This window comes from Hippopotamus amphibius, chromosome X (genome assembly GCF_030028045.1).
Source record: "Hippopotamus amphibius kiboko isolate mHipAmp2 chromosome X, mHipAmp2.hap2, whole genome shotgun sequence".
Lineage (NCBI taxonomy): Eukaryota > Metazoa > Chordata > Mammalia > Artiodactyla > Hippopotamidae > Hippopotamus > Hippopotamus amphibius.
In genome coordinates, this window is record NC_080203.1 from 118,133,225 (window position 1) to 118,152,345 (window position 19,121).

The following is a 19,121-nucleotide window of genomic DNA, read 5'->3' on the forward strand; positions in this document are numbered from 1 at the left end:
CTAAGATCCCACAAGCCATGTGGTGTGGTCAAAACAGACAGACAGACAGACAGACAGACAGTCTCCTCTACTCTATGATAAACTTCTTCAGGCCACATTTTTTTCTTCATTTTTCCATTTCCCCAGTGTGTCTTGCAGTTAAGATGCATGCAATAGATATTCATACAAATATTTCATGAATAAACTCATGAATATAGAAGGAAATTATATTTAGTACAACTTTTTGGAATCTCTACTCCATAAAGTTGTGCTAGTATATTTTGGGAAAGTGCTCCTAAGTAACTGATCTGGATTCCCAGTGTTTCAATATATCTATTTTTCCCTGTCTTTTTCTTAGTAGAAAAAGCACCATCTGCTGCATAGTATTACTTAACTAATTAAATTCAGTCCTAAATGCCTCTGCAGCTCCTCCTTCTTCAGGCTGGCTAACTCCTATTCTTTTTGTCCTGCATTTTCTACCCCCCGTGCCTTAGTTTTCTTGGCAGTGAAATAGGTCTGTATGTTACCTCACTAGGTTGTTGTTGTGAGGGCAAAATAAAACAGTGATGCAAAATCTTTAGAAAAGTGATCAGTGCCAGGTGAAATGATACTGGACTAGGAACTTTTCAAACCACTGTGTAGAATGACACATTTGACCATATGGGAGAAGACAGCGCCATAGAACAAGTTATGGGTTGTAATGAGCTCAGGGCAGACTGTGCATCACAAGAGCCTAGGGAGGAACAAGCAGAGAGCAGCACTAAGGACATTTCCTCCATTAATCATGGGACCGAGAACAGAGCTCTCCTGTGTACCCACTTAATCAAAATAGCACACCTCCCCTCCAAAGCAGCCAATACCTAAACCACATAGGCGAGTTATTTCAAAGTCACAGGAGTTGCCTTCCAGAACAAGACAGCCTATTAAAAAATGAATAATGTACATTTCTTCCTGGAAAAGACAAATCAATATCCCTCAGTAGGCCCAGTGCCACCCACCAGCCTCCACACAGTAGTTTGCCATTATCCAGAAGAAGGGGATGGAAAGGACAGCTTTTCCTTCCCCAACCTCTGGTTCACCAGTGAAACCAGCTCACATCTCTCCCCTCAGAGGCTGTCTGAAGTAAAAGAAGGTTACCTTCTCCCAATAGTACATTATACATTTTAGCTATAATGGATACTCTGGGGGCAAATATTTTCTTCCAAACTCCATGTAGACTTTAGGCTCGGATTACTCAGAGAAATACAATTGTTCGTTTTGTAGATTCAGCTATAACCCCTTTACAGTTCAGTTCAGTTAAACAGATATTTTTTAGGTTAATACTTTTGAATTTCTACTATGCATCAGACACTGTGCTAAGCATTATCTATGAATTGTCACTTAATTCTCTCATTGCATAAACAAGAGGATTTACATCAGAGAGGTTAAGTTGTATGCCCAAAGCCACACAACTAGTAAGTGGGAGCGCTGGGTTTTGAACACCTGAGTCCCTGTGGCTCCAGAGTCCTTTCTTTTAACCATTAGGCTATACTATCATTTGCTGTGTGGCAAGCACTGTATTAAGTACTTAGGACACAGGAATGAATCAGATTTGCTTTTTGCCCCCAAGTGTGAGACACTGGCATATTATCTTGCCTATCTAACCTAACTTTAATTTAGAGTTTACTGGATATCATAACTGTGAGGTGGAAACTGAAGAGCCACAGAGCTGAAAGTCTTGCCCACAGTAGGGTGAATAAGTGACAGAATAGGGATTCAAAGCCAGGCAATGGAATCTAACTTCACAGCCCACATGCCTAAGCACTGTGCCACGTTTCTCCCTGCAGATATCTGTAAATAGATATTCACCCAAGGTGTGATAACTTCTCTGACTGAGGTAAGTAAATGTATACTATAACATAACCCCAGCTTGGGTTATGTTATAGTATACATAACACCAGATTTGGAGCTTAAATGCTGCCACCAAGCGAGGTGGCAGAGGTGAGAAGGGCATTCCATGCTGGAGGCCCCAAAGAGCAGGAAGGTGTTATCTGTGTCCATCACAGACAGCTCCTCACTTTAGTGCTGCATTCAAAGTGACACGATAGCCCAGACATTGCAGAGCGGTCTCCCAATACCAGTGGTTTGGTTTGTTGCTTTTTGGTTTTGTTCTGTTTTTTACTTTTTATTGAAGTTTTCCTTACATATGGTAAAGTGCTCTAATCTTACATGTACAGCATGATGAATCTTCACATAGGTATACACCCACATAGACACCACCCAGAGGAAGATATAGATCATACCATAGCCCCAGAAGGTACCTTCTTGCCCTTTTCCAGTCAATACCCATACTACTCTCCTGAGATAATCAGTATTCCGACCTGTATCACCTCTATCGGTTCGTTTTGTCAGTTCTTGCGTTTTGCACAAACGGGTCTTTTGGCGGACATATGCTCTCATTTCACTTGAGTATATACCAAGGACTGGAGTTGTCAAATCTAAAGGGGTATGTGTGTACCTTTCGGCTACACACACACACACACACACACACACACACACACACACACACACACACACACATTTAGATTCAGTAGGTATGGCCAAACTGTTTTCCAAAGTGATTGTATCAATTTATACACCTGTCAGCAGTGTATGAAAGTTCTAGTTACTCTAGCCTTCTTACTGACATTTGATATGGTTCAGTCTGACCATTTAAAAAAACTTTTTGTGGGATGAATTGGGAGATTGGGATTGCCATATATACATTACTAATAAGAAAAAAATATCAAATTGTACACTTTAGATATATGCAGTTTATTGTATGTCAATTATATCTCAATAAAAGTCCTTAAAAAATAAGTACTTTTTATTTTGAAATAATGATTGATTGAAGGAACCACAATCAAGATACAGAACTGTTCCATCACCACAAAGATTTCCCTCATGCTATTCCCTTATAGTTCTATCCACACCAGCCCTAACCGTTGGCAATCACTAATTTGCTGTCTCTATACTTTTGTCATATGGAGAATGTTACATAAATGGAATCATACAGCCTGTGGCCTTTTGAGATTGCCTTTTTCACTCAGCATGGTGTTCTTGAGATTCATCCAAATTGTTGTGTGTGTGTCAACAGTTTGTTCCTTTCTATTGCTGAGTGGGATTCCATAGTATGGATGTAGCACAGTTTGTTTAATCACTCACATATAATAGAACATCTTGGCTGATTCCAGTTTTGGATGATTACAAAAGTTGCTATGAAAAATCACATACAGGTTTTTGTGTGCGAATAAGTTTTCATTTCTCTATGATAGATGCCCAGGGGTTAGACTGTTGGGTCATAAGGTAAGTGTATGCTTAGTTTTTTTTGTTTTTGTTTTTTTTTTTCAAGAAACTGTGAAACTATTTTGCAGGGTGGCTGTACCATTTTATATTCCCACCAGCAATGTAAGAGAGATCCAGTTGCTCTACATTCTTGAAAGAAGTTGTTGCTGTCACTATTTTTTGGTTTGTTTCCTGTTTGTGCTCTCTCTGTGTTTTTTCCCTGTCTTCCTATGGGTTACTTGAACGTTGTTTAGAATTCCATTTCATTTATTTTTGCTTTTGTGATTAATTCCTGTTTATTTGATTTATTGTTTCTGAGTGTATCTCTCTGAATAACTTTTTAAATGGTTTCTCTAATTACTATATTACATGTATATAACTTATCACACTCTACGAGTTTCAGTGTTTTACCAGTCTGAGTGAAGTGTAGAAATCTTACTTCCCTTTATGTTCCTTTATCCTCTCCCACTGATAATATAATTGTGTTAAATATTTCCTATACATACATTGAGAACTATTTCAGGCAGTATTATAATTTTTGCTTCAACTGTCAAACACAATTTAGAAAACTCAAGAAGAAAAGGAAGGTCTATTGTATTTATCCTTATTTTTATTCTTTCCATTATTCTTTCTTCCTCTCTGATGTTCCAAGATTTCCTTCATTTATCATTTCCTTTCTCTTTAGAGAATTTCCTTTAGCCATTATTTTAGTATAGGTCTGCTAGTGACAGATTCTTTTATTTTTCCTTCATCTAATTATGTCTTTATTACCTTTTTCATTCTTGAAGGTTATTTTTACTGGATGTAGAATTCTGGGTTGGGAGTTCTTTTTTTCTTTTTTTTTCCTTTAGCACTTGAGAAATTTTGTGTCACTCCCTTCTGGCCTTCCTAGTTTCTTATGAGAGACCTGCTGTCATTCGAATTGTTTTCCACTGTAGGTAACGTGTCATTTCTCTCTCACTGTTTTCAAGATTTTTCATTTGTCTTTTCAGGAGTTTGACTATGATATATCTTTGTGTGAAATTCCTTAGGTTTATCCCATTTGGGGTTTGCTCAGATTCTTGAATCTGTGTCTCTTGCCAAATTCGGAAAAGTTTTAGCCATTATTTCTTCAAATACTTTTTAAGCTTGACCCTCTTTCTCCTCTCAGATGTTAGATTATCTGTTATAGTCCCACAGGTCTCTGAGATTCTGTTCATTTATTTTTTTCAGTTTACTTTCTCTCTGTTGTTCAGATTGGGTAGTTTTTATTGTTCTACCTTCCAGTTCACCAGTTCTCTTGTCCATCCTCTATATTCTGCTGTTGAGGTCATTCATTTAATTTCTAATTTAGGTTATTGTATTTTCACTTGTAAAATTTCCATTTGATTCCTCTTTATATCTTCTGTTACTTTGCTGAGACTTTCTAATTTTTTATTCATTTCAAGGGTGTTCATCATTGCCCATTGAAGCATTTTTATGATGGCTGTCTTAAAATCCTTCTCAGACAATTCTAACATCTGAGTCATCTTAGTGATGGTGTCTGTTGATTGTCATTTCTCATCTGAGTTGAGATTTTCCAGTTCTTGGTGTGATGAGTGATTTTGGGTTGAAACCTGGACATATTTGGTATTATGTTATGAGATACTGGATCTTATTTAAAGCTTCTGTTTTAGCTGACCTCTTCTGACATCACTTCAGCAGGGAGGAGGGGTGTGTGTGTGCTGCCTTCTTACTGCTAAGTGGGGGGAGAAATCCAGGCTCTCTGTTGGCCTCCATTGACACCTGGGCAGGGAGGGCTCCTCATTACTGCAGGGTTAACATGGGAGTTCAGGTTCCTTCCCTCCTGGGCCTCTGCCAACTACCCTGGCTCAGAGGAATAGGGATGCCTCTTTGTTGCTCCCCACAAAGCTTCCACTGACAAAATGGGTGGGAGGCCTTATTACCACTGGATGGTGGTGAAAGTCTTGACTCTCTGCTAGGCCCCCTCTGACCCCACTCCACTGGGAAGGAGAAGGGTGCCTCCTTCCTGCCAGGTGGGAATAGAAGTCAAGTTTCCCCATGTGGTCTCCACTGACACCAGGAAGTGGGTGAGCCATCTTCAGCCTGATGGAGTTGAAGGTCCCAGCTAACACCCTTTTGGGGAACTTTCAGTGCCTTGTGACATCCTGGTGAATGTGGAAGTATGGGTTTCCCATAATTTCCTTTGCTGATTTAATAGAGCAGCTTCACTTTCGTTGATTTTATATATTTGTGTTCTATCTAAGATCTCACGGACAAAAGAGTTTTGCTGCTTAAAAGAAGTTAGAAACTACCACCATAAACTATTGAAAATGTCCTCAAACTCCAACATTTTGGTTTCCAAATTATGTCTCTCTCACTGTCTTTCGCACCTGAAAGAAGTGCAAAAATCTTTTGTCGAAACCATGTGCCTATGTTTTTAATTTGGGCAACATGGTAGCCATAACCATATGCCATGAAAGCAAAGTGTCTAAGAAAGTCCCAGATATTTGCACACCTAAAACAGATGTTCCATTTTGCTGTTTTTTCTTGCTTTTTTTTTAAGCTAGTGGGACAGGGAGAAGGTTTCAGCCTCTGGGGTCAAAATGCCTAAATTTGAGTCAACTAATTTCTAGCTGTGTGATCTTATATAAGTGATAACTTCTCAGAGCCTCCATGTTCTCATCTGAAAACAGGGGTAATAAGGTCTAATTTATGCAATAACTTGTTAAATGCTAATAGGCCATATAAAAAATACTCATTTAAAGAGCTGGCCTCTGCAATGCTGTCCAATACAGCGGCCTCTAGCCACACGTGGCTATTAAGCATTTGAAATATGATTAGTGTCAGTAAGAAACTGAATTTTATTTTATTTGAATTAAAATTTAAAAAATGACGTTTGATTCAGTTATTGGAAAACTTTGTAGTATATCTGGAAAAATTTGGGTGTATTTGGAACACCACTGAGTATGGAATAGCTATAAATGTTATGAAATCTAAACACAGTTCAAGTGTTTTTGATGAAAATTTAGTGTCTGAATTGTGATGTGCTCTAAGTGTAAAACACACTGGATTTTGAAGGCTTATTATGAAAAAGAGAATGTAAAATTATAATACTTTTTAATATTTATTACATGTTGAAGTGAAAATATTTTATTGGATTAAATAAAATATATTATTAAAATTAATTGCACTCAGTTCTTTTAATTTTTTTAATGTGGCTACTAAGAAATTTAAAATTACTTAAGTGGCTTGCATCATATTTCTATTGGTCATTTATATATGAAGTAGGTAAATTAACATCATATGCTTTTACCATTGGCTAGTGACTCCTTTAGATATCTCTTTAAATAATTGAGCATTTATGGGACGCATAGAATTTTTGCCTAAAGTTAATTGACTGAGGTTATGAGAGCTCTTCTCATTACTGGTGGGAATGCAAATTGATGTAATCCTTACCAGATGATCATTCATTCATTTATTCATTCATTTATTCAAGAAGTAGTTTTTGAGCTTCTACTCTGTGCCAGATGCTATACTGTGTCTACAGACACAGAAGTAAACAGATATGAGATGCTGGCCCTTGTGGAAGTTACTGGCTGTAAGGAACATCTGTCTTAGGTGTGCAAATATCTGGGACTTTACTGAACACTTTGCTTTCATGGCATATAGTTATGGCAACCATGTTGCCCAAAGTAAAAAGATAGACACGTGTTCTTGACAAAAGATTTTTAAACTTCTTTCAGACTTTGAAAGACAGTGAGGAAGATACAGATTGGAAGCCAAATTGTTAGAACTACTTGGGAAGTCAGTCATTTAAAAAATAATTACAAGAGTGCCTTGCAGACACCGCCACCCCGGAGCCTCCCGCGCAGTCTAGCCATGGTCAACCCCACCGTGTTCTTCGACATCGCCGTCGACGGCGAGCCTTTGGGCCGCGTCTCCTTCGAGCTGTTTGCAGACAAAGTTCCAAAGACAGCAGAAAACTTCCGTGCTTTGAGCACTGGGGAGAAAGGCTTTGGTTATAAAGGTTCCTGCTTTCACAGAATAATTCCGGGATTTATGTGCCAGGGTGGTGACTTCACACGCCATAATGGCACTGGTGGCAGGTCCATCTATGGGGAGAAATTTGATGATGAGAATTTCCTCCTGAAGCATACGGGTCCTGGCATCTTGTCCATGGCAAATGCTGGCCCCAACACAAACGGTTCCCAGTTTTTCATCTGCACTGCCAAGACTGAGTGGTTGGATGGCAAGCATGGGGTCTTTGGCAAGGTGAAAGAGGGCATGAATATCGTGGAAGCCATGGAGCGCTTTGGGTCCAGGAATGGCAAGACCAGCAAGAAGATCACCATTGCTGACTGTGGACAAATCTAATAAATTTGACTTGTGTTTTATCTTAACCACCAGACCATTCCTTCTGTAGCTCAGGAGAGCACCCCTACACCCCCATCTGCTTGAAATATCCTATAATCTTTGTGCTCTCACTGCAGTTCTTTGGGTTCCATATTTTCCTTATTCCCCTCCAAGTTTAGCTGAATTGAAAAGTTTATGATTATGAAATAAAAACTAAACAACAAAAAAATAATAATTACAAGAATGGTCATTTAATTGTACTTATGGTAGGTTCTACAAAGTAAAAAATGCCCTTTAAAAAAAAAACTCTTTTAAAATAAACATGCCATTTGTACAGAAACTCCCTTCTTAGGAATTTATCCTAGAAAAATAATCAAGGCTGTGCCCAAATGTATGTACAAGAATGTTCCCTGAAGTGTTAAAATAGCAAAAATATCTAGAAACAACCCAAATGGTTAACCATTTGAAACTAAATTAACCATTTGATGGAATACTATGCAGCCACTAAAAACCATATTGAGAAAGATACTGAATGACTTTAAAATGTGATCACAAGGACAATATGTACACTATGATTCTGATTAAATAAAACATACAAATGCATAGAAAAGTATAGGAGCAAACGTCACTAACGTTAAGAGAGTTTCTTTCTCTACTGGGGCTACGCGTGATCTTTATTCCTTCTTTGACATTTGTGAAATTTCTACATTTCTTCTACAAGGACCATGTATTAGTTTACTATTCAGAAAAAAAGATAAATATAAACATTTTTAAAGTGACTTGATTGAATCATGCTGTATATATCACTGTATATATCATTTCATAGTTGTGTTTAATTGGGACACAAGACATGAAATGGAAAATGAGAGTGTTACTCCTATAGGATTTAATAGCTAATTTTTAAAAGTTAGGACATGTTTATTCTCTATTCATTGCTTGTTTGAAACAACATAAGCAAAAAGAAATTTAAGATAAATAAAAAAGATAGGAACCTCAGCAACCTGAGTAGAACAGGAAATTATTTTTTTTCTTCTGTGCTTGGATTTGTCATCAGGAGCCAGATTTCTCTGCACAATTTACTTTCTCAGGAGCCGTACTTTGTAAATTCAGGTGCTTCATAAATTCAAAATAAAAGGTTTTAATCAAAGCTGGGTTTTGTTGTATTTCAAAGATTAAAGGTCCCCTTCAACAAAAGAGAGATTACTTGGGGTTGATAACTAAGCTCCAAAATAAGAAGCAGTCTCTGTTTTTCACCACCCACCTGCTACCACTTGGCTCAACCTGTATTTTTCTGGACCAAGATTTTGGTTCGCCCCCATTTCACGTGTTCCTTGGGTTGCTCCTTCCATTGTCCAAGCAAAAGACTGAACAGCCTGTCTAGAACAGAGATTTCACCACAACACAATCTCCTAATGCGACTGCCTGGAGGACTTTGTCTTAGCAATGATCCTGCTTCCTTCCCTCGGATAAAAAATACTTGTTATTTAAGCAGTGATTTAAAGGAGGCTGGTAACAGTTAAAGAGTGCCAGTGGGGGAAACAGTGCCAAAGGAATTAGGCAGAGAGAACTTATAGTGAGGACCAAACCAAACCAATATTCCTATCTGCTGTATTATGAGGAGGACAAATATTTCTTTTTTTAATGTAGTTTTTTTTTTTTTATTGGCTCCGTTGGGTCTTCATTGCTATGTGTGGGCTTTCTCTAGTTGTGGTGAGAGGGGGATACTCTTTGTTGCGGTGTGCGAGCTTCTCTTTGTGGTGCCTTCTCTTGTTGTGGAGTGTGGGCTCTAGGTGTGCAGGCTTCAGTAGTTGCAGCATGAGGGCTCAGTAGTTGCAGCACGCAGGCACAGTAGTTGTGGTGCATGGGCTTTGTTGCTCTGCAGCATGTGGGATCTTCCTGGACTAGGGATCAAACCCATGTCCCCTGCCTTGGCAGGTGGCTTCTTAACCACTGTGCTACCAGGAAAGGCCAGGATGATAAACATTTCTAATTACATGTTATGTGCCCTAGGGTAGAGAGATAACTATGGTCCACTGACTGAATAGCTGACATGATTTTGAGGACATGTCCAGTGAGTGGGGTCAGGGATCAGTGAGGGAAGGTCATAAGGTCCTAGGCAAATAATAACACACCAATAAAAATAACAACTATATTAATTGAATGCCTCCTTTGAGCCAGACATTGGCTTAGGTATTTTAAATAAGTTATATTATTTGCAAATTTATTCTCAAAACCCTTACAAGGTGGGTATTATTTTTCTCACTTTACCAGTGAAGAAAGTGAGGTTCAGAAAGGTTATTAAATAATATTATTACTGCTATTACTATTGTTACTACTGTGACTGCTGGTTAATTTGATTGAGCAATTGCTATGCACCAGGTTCATACTCTGTATTTCTTTATCTCCTTTAATCCTGGTATCAACCTAATGAAGTAGGCACAGAACACACACCTAGTAACCTGAGATTCATATCCAGGTGTGTTTGACTTCAAAGTCCAACTCTTTTCATCACATCGCACAGTGTTGTTCACCACCAATTGTCTTTAGAATGGTAATCTAATGATACAAATGAAGAATAACTGAAGAATGAAAATTAACTTGATTTTTCTTCTAATTCTAAATTTGCAGTGGATTTCTTTTGGGGGGTTGCTAGTATATGTGCCACTAATTTTCATCCTCCTTTTCGAGGAGATGAAATTTGGGGGACTTGTGTTTGTTGAAATGTTTATTTCTATCCTATTCGTTAAAGTAAGAACCCTTGGCTCATTCAATGATGATTCTTGGGGCTGATCCTCAATCTATTCCCTGCCAACCCAGTTCTCAACAAATACTGACCAGTGTCATTATTATCCTTAAAAGTTTGTCCAAAGTCAAAGAGGAAATTAATTTCCACTCCAAATCAGGACAATAGAGATCATGAATATGTGTCATGTGGTCTATTGGATTTGTCCCCAGTGAGGTATTCAGAATTCCCAGAGCCAGCCATATGTTCTCTCTTAGGCGCATTTGTTCTGTTCATTTCTCTTGCAAATCCTGTAGATCAAATGCTTATAAAAAACTGTTATTTTTTTGAAAAAGTAGACCACCCTGAAGCCAGCCTCAGCATAGTTATACATTTAAAAGAAAAACCCAGTCTAACCCCAAAGCCTTCGAGAATAATGCAGATCTAAATGATATGACCAATGAGGAATTAATATCCAACATATATAAACAGCTCATGCAACTCAACATCCAAAAAACAAACAACTTGATTAAAAAATGGGCAGAAGAGCTGAATAGACATTTTTCCAAAGGGGAAATGCAGATGGCTAATAGACACATTAAAAGATGCTCAGTATTGCTAATCATCAGGGAAAATGCAAGCCAAAACCACGAGTTATCACCTCATACACGGCAGAATGGCTATCATCAAAAAGAACACAAATAACAAATGTTGACAAGGATGTGGAGAAAAGGGAACCCTCTTACACTGTCGGTGGGAATGTAAATTGGTACAGCCACTGTGGAAAAGAGTATGGAGATTCCTCAAAAAACTATAATTAGAACTGCCATATCATCCAGTGATTCCGCTCCTGGGCACATATCCAGAAAAACTGAAAACACTAACTCGAAAAGATACATGCACCCCAATGTTCACAGCAGCATTATTTACAGATGCCAAGATATGAAAGTAACCTAAGTGTCCATTAACAGATGACTGGATAAGAAGATGTGATACATGGAATACTACTCAGCCATAAGAATGAATGACATTTTGTCATTTGCAACACCATGGATGGACTTGGAGGGTATTATGCTAAGCGAAATAAGTCAGACAGAGAAAGACAAATACTGTATGATGTCACTTATATGTGGAATCTAAAAAATGCAACAAACTAGTGAATATGACAAAAAAGAAGTAGGCTCACAGATATAGAGAACAAACTAGCAGTTACCAGTGTGTGTGGGGGGAAGGGCAATATAGGGGGTAGGGGAGTGGGAGGTACAAACTATTGGGTGTAAGATAGGCTCAAGGATGTATTGTACAACAAGGGGAATATAGCCAATATTTTGTAATAACTGTAAATGGATAGTAACCTTTAAATTGTATGAAAAATAAAAAATTTAAAAATAAAGTAACCATTAAAAAAAGAGTAATGTAGATCTCTACTTGTTACTCAGCTTTCCTTTTGTTTCTCCCTCCTTTCCCATTCATTTTCAGCCACTCACTCTTGAAAGTATACATTTCTACCTATTCTTCTGATCTCAATGATACAAATAACAGAGCAGTGCAAAGCAGGAGTTGGAGGTTCAGAAGAGTCAGGAGACAGGTGCTGTATATTTATAATTGCTAAGTCCCTGTCACTGTCCTGAACACTGTCTTTGTCCCTTCAAGGCAGTGGTTCTCAACCCACTGTACATTTGAATCACATGGGGAATTTTTATAAAGTACCAAATGCCTCCCAACCCCACCCATACCAGTTAAATAGGAATTTCTGCCTGGGCCTTGGTACTAACTGTTTGTTTTTTAATTCCCTCAGATGATTTAATGAGTAGCCAAAGTTTAAAACCTATGCTTTAAGGGATCTATGGTTGGATTCTTTTGTTTCATATCTTCCAGTAGTTAGCAAGTTTCCTTTTTGTCTTTTCTTTCCTGCCTGTTGTTTTATTTTTCATATTCACTTTTCCACCTTTCACTTTTCCATTCTCATTTATTCCCTCACACATTTCTTTCTAATCAACAGATGGGATGAGGATTCATGTACAAGTTGTTTCTTTGGGAGGTGATACTAAGAAATTCCAGCTGGGGAGAGGGGAAGTAAGACAGGGCATGGAAGTGAGCTAATAAAGGATGTGTTATCAAAGGTGCCCCCTCTGGGTCAACTAGAGCTTAATCTAGGTGGGAAGGTAAAACATATCTCAGAGTTATTCCATCCAAGGAAGAAGGGAGCTAGAGTATTTATCTACCAATTCCTGCCAGTCTTTGGTTGAGGAGCGCTCCCAGACATTCTTTGCCACTTCTAGCCTGCAAGCATGTGAGAAAACATTCAGAAGTCTTTCTGAAACCTTGAAAATGTTACTAAAAGTAATTAAAATATGTGGGCCGAGCGACTGGATGCAGGATGTCCTGCTTGAGCAGAGGAGGAACTAAGGGTGCTGGGCGTGGAGACCATGGGGGCATAGGCTACCATGGAAACAGAAAATTGACCCTCTCTGGGGGCGCAGCCCCTTTCTCACTTGCACACCTCATATCACCCTGTTTGGCCCCGGAGGATGGCTGGTTAGCCAGAGAAGGGTAAGATTCCTCAGGGGAGGAACAACCTAAAACAGGCACAGTTGCAAAGGGGCCAACAGGGGTGGGGCACAGACCCTTAATCCTTTTGAGAGAGGTCTCCTGCCCCCAGGGCTGCTTTGCTCTCCACGCCCAGCTCAAATCCACACCCTGCTCAAATCCACACCCTGCTCAAATCAGACCCAGGAGGCAAACAAAGATCACTGCCCCCAGTCATGTGAGGCCTTTGTTTGTTTACTTCAAAGATAACCTTGTTTATGGGACTAAACTGGGAGTGTTAGACCCTTAGGCTATGCCAAGAACTCAATAAAAGCAACGTGGGATCAATCAGCGAGGCTCTTGATCCTAGAGGTCTTGAGTCCCCCGGTCCCATCTTTCTCTTAAATCTGTGTCTGTGTTTTCTTTAAGCTTGCGGCACCCGTCACTCACCTCGAGTCGCCGAGCTGGTCTCGGCACAAGCAGAGTGGGCTATAGAAACCAGAGAAAGCCCTGAAGTGAAGGGCTATAGGCACTGAAAGTTGGATGTCTGGCCAGTATACAGCAGAATTAAGCTACACTAGACTCTTGCTCTCAACCATGGGTAAACAGATTCAGGTTCAGCACCTATACAACTTCTTTAGCGTCTGGATCTACTCTGTTCTCCCTCAGCTTTCTCCTATTTTTCTCATTATCTTACTTCACACTCATGATACCTCATACTTCCTCTTTCCTCATACTTCCTCTTTCCTGTCTGGCACTCTCCGTTGATGTTTAAGGCTATGGCCTTCTCCCTCCTGAGCAAATCTGCACGGCACATGGTGGTTAGCGTTATTGTAAAGAATGAGGGAATGGGCATGATCCACACTGCTGCCAGACCTAAACACTGATGTGTTTCCAAAACACATATTTAATCATATCATTTTCTCAACTCTTTGTCCTCAAGATCTAGCCTTTCTTCCCTTCATGCCTTTACCAGATTTTGCATGTGGCTAACTCATCCTTCGATACCTAGCTCAAATATCACTGCCTCTGTAAAGCTGCCTTGAAAAGCCAAATTAATCTCCCCTTCCTCAGTGTTGTCATAATGCTGTGTGTAAACTTTGGTCACAGTATAGTGTTCATCACAAAACATCCTAAGTATTTATTGATATGATGGTTTCCTCACACAGAATATGAATTTTAGGAAGACAGAAATTATTTCTCTTTGTAATCCTTTCCCAAGTAGAGTGTTCCACAAAAGTATGTGTTCCAAAAATGTTTGTAGGATTATACCAAATTCACATTGACTTGAAGTTGGTTTTGGACTATGAACATTGTCTTACAGGTATGCTCACAAACTAATCAGAGAAGCTTTAATCAGAAATGAGTTCTGGTAATTGTCCCGATACTGGAAGAGTGACAACAAAAGTTAGGAAGGGACTGAAATTTGAGGAAATACAATTATATATAGCCAAACTACACATTGGAGGACAAATAATGATAACATTCATCATATTAGAATCATTGTTACAGTGAACTCTTATTTGTATGATTAACATAGAATGTCAAAGGTACGTGAGTCATAATAGCTTTCCACAGAACAACAAAGTAGTGATGGGGGAGAGGGGTATTGGGAAGTCTTTAACTGAAAGAATGGTGTAAAAGGAACACCCTAGAAAAGAATTTGAGTCAGATTCTCTATTGAAATAAGCTATTTCATTTCAGTCTGGTCCTATAATTTTGCCTCTGGAATTTGACCTTCTTTATTTAATCATCAGCTCATTAGTAATTTAATATAATAATTTTCTTCCTTGAGTTGTTATTTTACATTTACATTGGGATTTTTTTTCAACATTAAAAATTTTTTTCCAGTGTATTAATTTTGTATCCTACAACCATACCGAATTCATTGATGAGCTCTAGTAGTTTTCTGGTAGCATCTTTAGGATTTTCTATGTATAGTATCATGTCATCAGCCAACAGTGACAGTTTTACTCCTTCTTTTCCAATTTGGATTCCTTTTATTTCTTTCTCTTCTCTGATTGCAGTGGCTAGGACTTCCAAAACTATGTTGAATAAAAGTGGCAAGAGTGGATATCCTTGTCTTGTTCCTGATCTTAGAGAAAATGCTTTCAGCTCTTTACCACTGAATATGATGTTAGCTGTGGGTTTATCATATCCGGCCTTTATTATGTTAGGTAGGTTCCCTCCGTGCCCACTTTCTGGAGAGTTTTTATACATGGGTGTTGAATTTTGTCAAAAGCTTTTTCTGCATCTATTGAGCTGATCATATGGTTTTTATTCATCAATTTGTTAATGTGGTGTATCACATTGATTGATTTGCAGATATTGAAAAATCCTGCATCCCTGGGACAAATCCCACTTGATCATGGTGTATGATCCTTCAAAATTAATTCACAGAAATCTCTTGTAATCTATACACTAACAATGAAAGATCAGAAACGGAAATTAAGGAAACAATCCTATTTACCATTGCATCAAAAAGAATAAAATACCTAGGAATAAACCTACCTAAGGAGGCAAAAGACCTGTACTCTGAAAACTATAAGATGCTGATGAAAGAAATAAAAGATGACAGAAACAGATGGAAAGATATACCATGTTCTTGGGTTGGAAGAATCAATATCATCAAAACTACCTAAGACAATCCACAGATTAATCCTATCAAATTACCAATGGTATTTTTCACAGAACTAGAACACAAAAATTTAAACTTATGTGGAAACAGAAAAGACCCCCAAATAGCCAAAGCAATATTGAGAAAGAAAAATGCAGCTGGAGGAATCAGTCTCCCTGACTTCAAACTATAATACAAAGCTACAGTAATCAAAACAGTATGGTACTGGCACAAAAACATAATGATAGATCAAGCCCAGAAATAAACCCATGCACCTATGGTCAATTAATCTATGACAAACGAGGCAAGAATATACATACAATGGAGAAGAGACAGTCTCTTCAATAAATGGTGTTGGGAAAACTGGACAACTACATGTAAAAGAATGAAATTAGAACATTTTCTAACACCATACACAAAAATAAACTCAAAATGAATTAAAGACCTAAATGTAAGACTGGATATTATAAAACGCTTAGAGGAAAACAGGCAGAACACTCTTTGACGTGAACTACAGCAATATCTTTTAGGATCCACCTCCTAGAGTAATGAAAATAAAAACAAAAATAAACAAATGGAGCTAATTAGACTTAAAAGCTTTTGAACAGCAAAGGAAACCATGAACAAAACAAAAAGATAACCCACAGAATGGGAGAAAATATTTGCAAACAAAGTAACTGACAAGGGATTAATCTCCAAAATATACAAACAGCTCATGCAGCTCAATACCAAAAAAAAAAAAGAAACAAAAAAACAACAACAACCCAATCAAAAAATGGGTGGAAGATCTAAATAGACATTTCTCCAAAGAAGACATACAGATGGCCAAAAAGCACATGAAAAGATGCTCAACATCACTAATTATTAGAGAAATGCAAATCAAAAGTACAATGAGGTATCACCTCACAACAGTCAGAATGGTCATCATCAAAAGTCTACAAACAATACATGCTGGAGAGGGTGTGGAGAAAAGGAAACCTTCCTACACTGTTGGTGGGAATGTAAATTGGCACAGCCACTATGGAGAACAGTATGGAGGTTCCTTAAAAAACTAAAAATAGAACTACCATATGATCCAGCAATCCCTCTCCTGGGCATATGTCCGGAAAAAACCATACTCCAAAAAAAAATACATGCACCCCAATGTTCACTGCAGCACTGTTTAGAATAGCCAAGACATGGAAGCAGTCTAAATGTCCATTGACAGTGGAATGGATAAAGAAGATGTGGCACATACATACAATGGAATATTAATCATCCATAAAAAAGAATGAAATGCCATTTGCAGCAATATGGATAAACCTAAAGATTATCATACTAAGTGAAGTAAGTCAGACAGAGAAAGACAAATACCATATGATATCACTTATATGTGGAATCTAAGAAGATGATACAAATGAACTTATTTATGAAACAGAAACAGACTCACAGATGTAGAAAAACAACTTATGGTTACCAAAGGAGAAAGGTGTGGGGGAGGGATAAATTAGGAATTTGGGATTAACATATACACACTACTTGATATAAAATTATCAACAAAGACCTACTGTATAGCACAGGGAACTCCACTTAATATTCTGCAATAACCTATATGAGAAAAGAATCTGAAAAAGAATGGATATATGTATAACTGAATCACTTTGCTGTACACCTGAAACTAACACAAAATTGTAAATCAACTATACCCCAAGTGAAGTAAGTCAGAAAGAGAAAGACAAATATTGCATGCTAACTCACATATACGGAATCTAAAAATGGTACTGATGAACTCAGTGACAAGAACAGGGAAGCAGATACAGGGAATGGACTGGAGAACTCGAGGTATGGGAGGGGGCGGGGGGTGAAGGGGAAACTGAGAAGAAGCGGGAGAGTAGTACAGACATATATATACTACCAACTGTAAAATAGTCAGTGGGAAGTTGTTGTATAACAAAGGGAGTCCAACTCGAGGATGGAAGATGCCTTAGAGGACTGGGGCAGGGAGGGTGGGGGGGAATCGAGGTGGGGGCGTCAAGGAAGGGAGGGAATATGGGGATATGTGTATAAAAACAGTTGATTGAACCTGGTGTACCCCCCAAAAAAATAAAATAAAAAAAAATAAAAAAAAAAAACTATACCCCAGTATAAAATAAAAATTAAATTAAAAAAACTTTTTCAACATTCTTGATTCAGGAGGTGGAAGTTGGAGGGGTAGAGTCAGGGATTCTGAGAGGGAAAGCAGCATTGTGTTGGCAAATGGTTTGGAGGCAGACTAAGTAAAATTTCAGGATGTCCTGGTAGAGATGCAATTTATGAATTAGGAAACCTTTCTGTATAAGGAATGGAAAAAAGATTATCTCTGTCTTTCTTCTAATTGAATTTATTAGCTACTTAACCGTCTCCACTTTAGATTAAATAAATTCCTTTACTATTTACTCACTTTTAATTTTGACAAAATTTTAGAAATATAGAAAAGTGCAGAGACCAATGTAATAAATACCAGTGTAATAAATACCAATGTAATAAATACCAATGTAATAAATACCAATGTAATAAATACCTTTACCAATGTAATAAATACCATAAGCTATAACTGCTAATGATTAACATCTTATCGAATTTAGTTTTTTACACAGAAGTAAGCATTATAGATAAACTTGAAATCTTTTCCTGTTTTTTCCTTCCCCTTTCTACAGGCAGTTATTTTCATGCATTTTATATGTATCTTCTCACCCAATTTTTGGATTAATATATTCAGATTTACTTTAAAAATTTTTAACTACTTTTGTTTTCTGAAAATTCTATATCTCATCCTGGAGTGTCTTCTTCCAGGCTTCTCCACTTGGAAAACTCCTGCTCATCCTTTAGGACCCAATTCAAAAAAATCATTATCTCTTTGAAGTTTCGCCTTAATCCCTTAAACGGATTATTGGTGAGTTCCTCAGTGCTTCTACAGCTTTCAGTTCCTGCCTCTATCGTACCACCAGTCTGGTTAGGCTTATCTGTCTTCCTTACTATGAGGCCCTCAGGGATCAGAACACATCTTATTTATTGTTGCATCCTCAGGTCGAGTTCACTGCCCATCAGAGAATGGTCTCAGTAGATATTTGTTGAACAAATATATTGAAGTTTAGAACATTCGAGCAGTAAAGGATGGAATAAAAAATGCTGTTGCCAGAGGAAGAGAGACCTTATGGAGTGGGAAGAAAGAATTTGATGTATTAGATGGTCTTCAGGGATTGGGACTCATTTGACTGGAGTTTCATTTGAGAATTAAACATGTTTACACAAAAATCAATGAAGAAAACTAACCCAAGTTTGGTGAAGTTTACATTACCTGTTTGAAATTTACTGTGCCTATTTCCTCCATGATAAAAAGGGAAATTTTAAGCTGTTTCATCTAAGGGAGATATGTAAAAACATTAAGAATGGAGAAAGTATGAATATTCATGAGGGATTATTATTATATTAATAGAAAAAATGAGTCAGGCCCAAATTCTGTTCAATCTAGGTCATAATTGCCCACTGACATAAAATATGAGCTCCAAAGACAATTGCCATTAAAATTTTTATGAAAGCACATTATCCTTCAAAATATTTTAATTAAAAGTACTCAGGAAACCATTTAGAGCAAATTCAAAGTTTTTTCCTCCTTTT

General features: G+C 37.8%; 1 protein-coding gene across 1 annotated transcript; it reads left to right on the forward strand.

The window, feature by feature from the left end:
• The first annotated feature begins 7,103 nt into the window (after positions 1 to 7,103).
• Positions 7,104 to 7,664, forward strand: LOC130842657 (peptidyl-prolyl cis-trans isomerase A-like). Its single transcript, XM_057719343.1, has one exon. It carries the CDS (start codon positions 7,144 to 7,146, stop codon positions 7,636 to 7,638), a length of 495 nt encoding a protein of 164 aa, XP_057575326.1. The 5' UTR covers positions 7,104 to 7,143; the 3' UTR covers positions 7,639 to 7,664.
• The last annotated feature ends 11,457 nt before the right edge of the window (positions 7,665 to 19,121 follow it).